At 34.6% G+C, this 5,542-nt stretch overlaps 1 protein-coding gene across 1 annotated transcript; it reads left to right on the forward strand.

Annotated features, from left to right (window-relative positions):
- The first annotated feature begins 455 nt into the window (after positions 1–455).
- Positions 456–4,722, forward strand: LOC127423834 (transcription initiation factor TFIID subunit 10-like). Its single transcript, XM_051668465.1, has 5 exons — positions 456–782; positions 2,257–2,411; positions 2,498–2,562; positions 3,010–3,124; positions 3,287–4,722. Exons 1-5 carry the CDS (start codon positions 638–640, stop codon positions 3,374–3,376), a joined length of 570 nt encoding a protein of 189 aa, XP_051524425.1. The 5' UTR covers positions 456–637; the 3' UTR covers positions 3,377–4,722.
- Positions 4,723–5,542: the final 820 nt, after the last annotated feature.

Here is a 5,542-nt window from a genome sequence, read left to right on the forward strand (position 1 = left end):
GCTTTTTTTTTTATCAGCTATATGGGTCACTGATATGTTTATATGACTGTCCAAAATGATTGCTGCTGTTGTTATTTAGTTACTTGTTAGTTGACTAGATCAGGGTCTGTCCTTAAAATGTCTGTTGTAAATTACGAAACATACACGAAGTAGAGCCATTTACAACATTATTATCAAAGCTTATAGGTTGCTTACAGTCCAAATATTAGACAATGCAGGAAATAAAGAAGTAAATAAGAAATTAAGTTAAATATAAAAGAGAGGGATAAGGTAAAACATTACAGTGGGAATTAATTTAGTCACAAAATATCGTTTATTGTAGCCTAAAATATGATTTATAATAATATCCAAATAATAATATATTATTATAACAAAGGTTGCTTAGACGTGATCCATCCCGGAACTATTAGCCACATTTCTGTGCAGCTCTCCGGACTTTATTACCAGTCGCGAACGGAAGTGTTGATCACGTGACCCACCTCTGTTGTAAATATTTTTCTCCTGAGAGTGAATGATAGCTGATATCGCGGTTTTAACAGCATAAATGTTTACACGATCTAACATTTCCTTACTTTAAACGGCGTGGGATTAATTTAACACGTCTACTCTATTTGAATAGTGAAGTTAAGCAGAAAAGATGAACGTAGATCTTCCGCAAACAGGACAGACCGGAGCAGCAGCCACATCCAGCACATCCACCACCACCAACAGCAGCAACTGCGTCCCGAACAGCACCTCTGCCGCGAATGCCAGTAGCATACCTGTGGTCGGCAGCATTAATGGTGGGTACAATTAATTATTACAACCGTTTGAAGTTGATATCATTCTAAGCCTCAAATGGATAGTTCACCCAAAAATAAAATTCTCTCATTATTTACTCACCATCATGCCATCCCAGATCTGTATGACTTTATTTCTTCTGCTGATAGCAAAGATTTTAGAAGAATATTTCAGCTCTGTAAGTTCATACAATGCAAGAGAATGGTGGCCAGAACTTTGAAGGCCGAAAAAGGACATAAAGGCAGCAAAAAATAATCTAAACGACTCCGGTGGTTTAATCCACGTCTTTAGACGCGATATGATAGGTGTGGGTGACAAAGTCTTTTTTTAAATTTTTATTTTACACTATAAATCTACACTTTCACTTCCACATTCTTCCACATTTTTTTTTTTTTTTTTTGGCAATTCACATACGTTGTGCAAATCACCACCTACTGAACAGGTTGTAGAATTTATAGTAAAAAAGATCTGTGTGATGTCTAAATGTATATAAGCTGCATGCTGTCTGTTATAGGCATTCATGCATTTTTACTGCATCAAATCAGTATTAATGTAGATCTGTCACACAGTAAAGAGTGTCAAGTATTTAAGTATAAATATAATATGCAAAATTAAGTTGACAAAACTGTTACGGAAGCTTTTTTCCGCTCGTTTTGCTTTTTACTTAGCATGTGAGAAACAGGCTAAATCGTTTCATTTATTTTTTCTGCACTTTTTTAACAATTATTTATTTATTTATTTTGCAACGATAACAAGGTGCTGTTTAGTTTATGTATTCGTTGCGCCCTCTTGTGGACCTCTTTAAATTTACATATTTGATTTACAACTTTATTGCATTTTTGCTTGGATTGAAGCAGAGAACATTTTGTCAGAACCTGTAGTAAGTGCATTGTTACTTTGTTTAGTACCCTTATGTCCAGGTTTTGTAAATCACATAAGCATTTTTTTCTTCAGAATCCTTAGAGAATGTGACCTTTATTCTAAGCAAATAATAATAATAATAATAAAAAGAAATCCTTATTCTCAATTTATCCAGAATTGTGCAGCTCTAAGACATGGATTTAGCCACTGGAGTCGTATGGATTACTTTTATGCTGCCTTTATGTCCTTTTTGGACCTTCAAAGTTCTGGCTACCATTCACTTGCAATTTATGGACCTACAGAGCTGAGATATTCTTCTAAAAATCTACATTTGTGTCTAGCAGAAGAGAGAATGTCATACACATCTGGGATGGCATGAGGGTGAGTAAATAAGTCAGTTTTCATTTTTGGGTGAACTGTCACATTTAAGCCATATAGCTAAATGTGTGTGTTAGCATAGTAAAATTGATACCCACAAATCTAGGGACTTTTATGAGGATTAGGGAAACTCATAGACAACACATAATTAAATTGTATATTTATGGTGATAATGTATATTATTTGTGCAGCTTTAACCTGTCTGAGAATGTCTGTCATTCTTTTGTCTTCTCACAGTTTCCACCTCAGCTGCCATGGCAACCCCATCTGACTCGACCGTGTCAAACGGCGTGTATGTGCCCACAGGGATCACCAATGGTGATGTAAAGCCTGTTATCTCAACGACACCACTGGCTGATTTCCTGATGCAGTTGGAGGACTACACTCCCACAGTGAGTGCATACATGATTGCAGTAGGTCTTTTGCTTGTTGATGGTACGTTTTGAATTGCTCTGTTGACAAACAGTTTGTGTTCCAGATCCCAGATGCAGTTACAGGATACTACCTCAATCGAGCTGGTTTTGAAGCATCAGATCCAAGAATGTGAGTTGGAACTGATGTTTTCTTACATAGCTGCTCTGTAGTAGTTCTAAAGACACTTTTTAAGCCCTCTGTTTCTGCTGAAACAGCTTTGATACTTCTAATGCACCAAAGTTCTCAAACCTTAATCTACATATTTTCAGTCTGAGATCAATTCTTACCCTTTTTATTTAAGGGAAAAGTCTGCCATAGTCATTGCTTTCAAATTACATATTCACTTCTTATGAAGAGTTGTGCATTGTTAGTAATACATCAGACCAGTATTGATTATTGTAATTTGTTATATTAATTATAATATTATACATAAAAAAATATTTTAACATGCATAATATGTTTGCAAATTATTTTAATACTACTCATCAGAGAGCCTATACTTTAACTGTTCTTAAACGTATTATTCTTAATAAACAACATTGTCTAAAACAACATTATCCCCTTGTGTTTTGACAGAATCCGTCTCATCTCCCTGGCATCTCAGAAGTTCATCTCAGACATTGCAAATGATGCACTGCAGCACTGCAAAATGAAGGGCACAGCCTCTGGAAGCTCCAGAAACAAGGCCAAGGTTTGAGCTCTCAGAATCCATACATTTGTACATTTGTGTATATTGAACATTTAGAAAAATACATGCATATGTCTCATTATGTATAACAAATATTTTTATTTAGAATGTTATAATTAAAAATGTAGTGTAAAAAACTCTCATTTACACAATAATTAATTACAGGACAAGAAGTACACACTGACAATGGAAGATCTGACTCCAGCACTGTCAGAATATGGCATAAATGTTAAGAAACCTCACTACTTCATTTGAGGAGATGTGCTTCACTAAAATGGACTGCTGGAATTGTGTTTGTCACATCAAAGCTCTGAAGAAATTGTCCTGTAGCGTGGGAAGATCAGCACACTAGGCAAGAAGTGGAACCTTTAGGGATATAGCAGATTTTTTCTATTTTCTTTAAAGGGATAGTTCACCCAAAAATGAAAATTCTCTCATCATTTACTCACCCTCATGCCATCCCAGATGTGTATGATTTTCTATCTTCAGCTGAATACCAACAAAGGTTTTTAGAAGAATATCTCAGCTCTGTTTATCCATGCAATGCAAGTGAATGGTGGCCAGAACATTGAAGCTCTAAAAGAACATAAAGGCATCATAAAAGTAACCGTTAGACTCCAGTGGTTAAATCCATGTCTTCAGAAGCGATATGATAGGTGTGGGTGAGAAACAGAACAATATTTATGTCCTTTTTTACTATAAATTCTCCTCCCTGCCCAGGAGGTTGTGATATGCACAAAGAATGGAAATTGCCTAAAACAAAAGAAGAATGTGAAAGTGGAGTAAAAAATAAATAAAAAAGGAATTAAATATTGATCTGTTTTTCACCCACGCCTATCATATCACTTCAGAAGTTAGAGATTTAACCACTGGAGTCGTTAGGATTAATTTTATGCGGCATTATGCTGCATTTATGTACTTTTTGGAGTGTCAGAGTTCTGGTCACCATTCACTTGCATAAAATGGATCTACAGAGCTGAGATATTCTTCTAAAAATCTTTGCGTTCTGCAGAAGAAAAAAAGTCACACATCTGGGATGCATGAGTGTGAGTAAATCAGGAGATAATTTTCATTTTTAGTCAAACTATTCCTTTAAGCATATTTGAGTTCTTTGATTATTTCACATCATATGTGACTTTTGTTGACATCAGTAACATTCTCTATAAATAAATTCCTTGAGTTATGTTTGTTTTAAGTTAGTATAAAGTATACAATTATTGAACTCTGGGGGGGGGTTTGGTAGCATCAATACATACTGTACAAATTTGCAAAAACACACCTCACTCTCTTCTCTTCTTTATGGATATAGTTTCACACCATATGAGGCTTGAGTTGTAAGGTGTTGCAGTATTAATAGAATCTGGAGCTGCTCTCAAATTTCCCTCTCTAGAATAGTATTATACAGTATGCAGTACAGCCGCACTGGCAAGAGAGAGCTCATTACTCCATCTGGTATAGAGCAAAGATAAAGAGACTAGCCTTTGCTGTGTACTATTTGCAGTTACTTTTCCACTGTATGTGCACACAGGGAAATATTATGTAGATATACAAACAATGATGGGAGCATAAGTTATGTAAAATACATTTCATTCATCTTTCAACTTTTGAAGTTTCTGATTTGACTTGCATGTTTACAAGGTAACTGATATGATGCGTAACCATATTATGAATATAGATGGCAAGAGAGACTTTTCCATTTGTACTGTGAAGAAAAAAAATCTGAACACTGGTCTAACTCTCCTGTTTATTTCATTGTGATTTCTTAATGCTTATTAAACATTTGTTTGAAAGGCAAGCAAACACTGTTGTGTCAACACAGTGAAATCCCAACAACAAAATATTGTAGTTTGCAATGAAATATAAAAAGGGCAAGCCTAAACAGATGCAGCAAATCAGACATTATACACAGAGAAAATACAATTTGAAGTCTTCAGTCTGTGGCATCAACTAATGTGCTATATTAAAAAAAAAAAAAAAATCCTGCAGCAGTCAGTGAAGTCCTGTAAAATTATCTGAAATGAGTGTAATTTAGCTTCTACACTTAGTTTGAAAAGGTAGAAAAACACATTATTGTTGAGACAAGAATTAAACATTTATTGGAAGTGTAAAAAGGAGGAAGGTTATAATTTTCATATCCGTTCCAGAGTGGAACTTCAATAAATTGCCCTTGAAGGTCTCTGCGTTGTTCTGTCTTTTCTGAGCGCTGAAGTAAATCAATTATTGTTAATTCACACATTTAATTCCGTTATTCATTTTATCTGACTCCAATTTTATATTAATCTGACTCCAATTTTAAGTTGACCTCTAATTTATATTTAAGCTCTAATTAATTTCTGATCATTCTTTTAATTTAACATTTTTAGGTTATTGATTACTCTAAATCCAATTCTATTCATTGTCCTTTTGATCTTTGGAGACTTA

This window comes from Myxocyprinus asiaticus, chromosome 33 (assembly GCF_019703515.2).
Source record: "Myxocyprinus asiaticus isolate MX2 ecotype Aquarium Trade chromosome 33, UBuf_Myxa_2, whole genome shotgun sequence".
In the NCBI taxonomy this organism is placed as follows: domain Eukaryota; kingdom Metazoa; phylum Chordata; class Actinopteri; order Cypriniformes; family Catostomidae; genus Myxocyprinus; species Myxocyprinus asiaticus.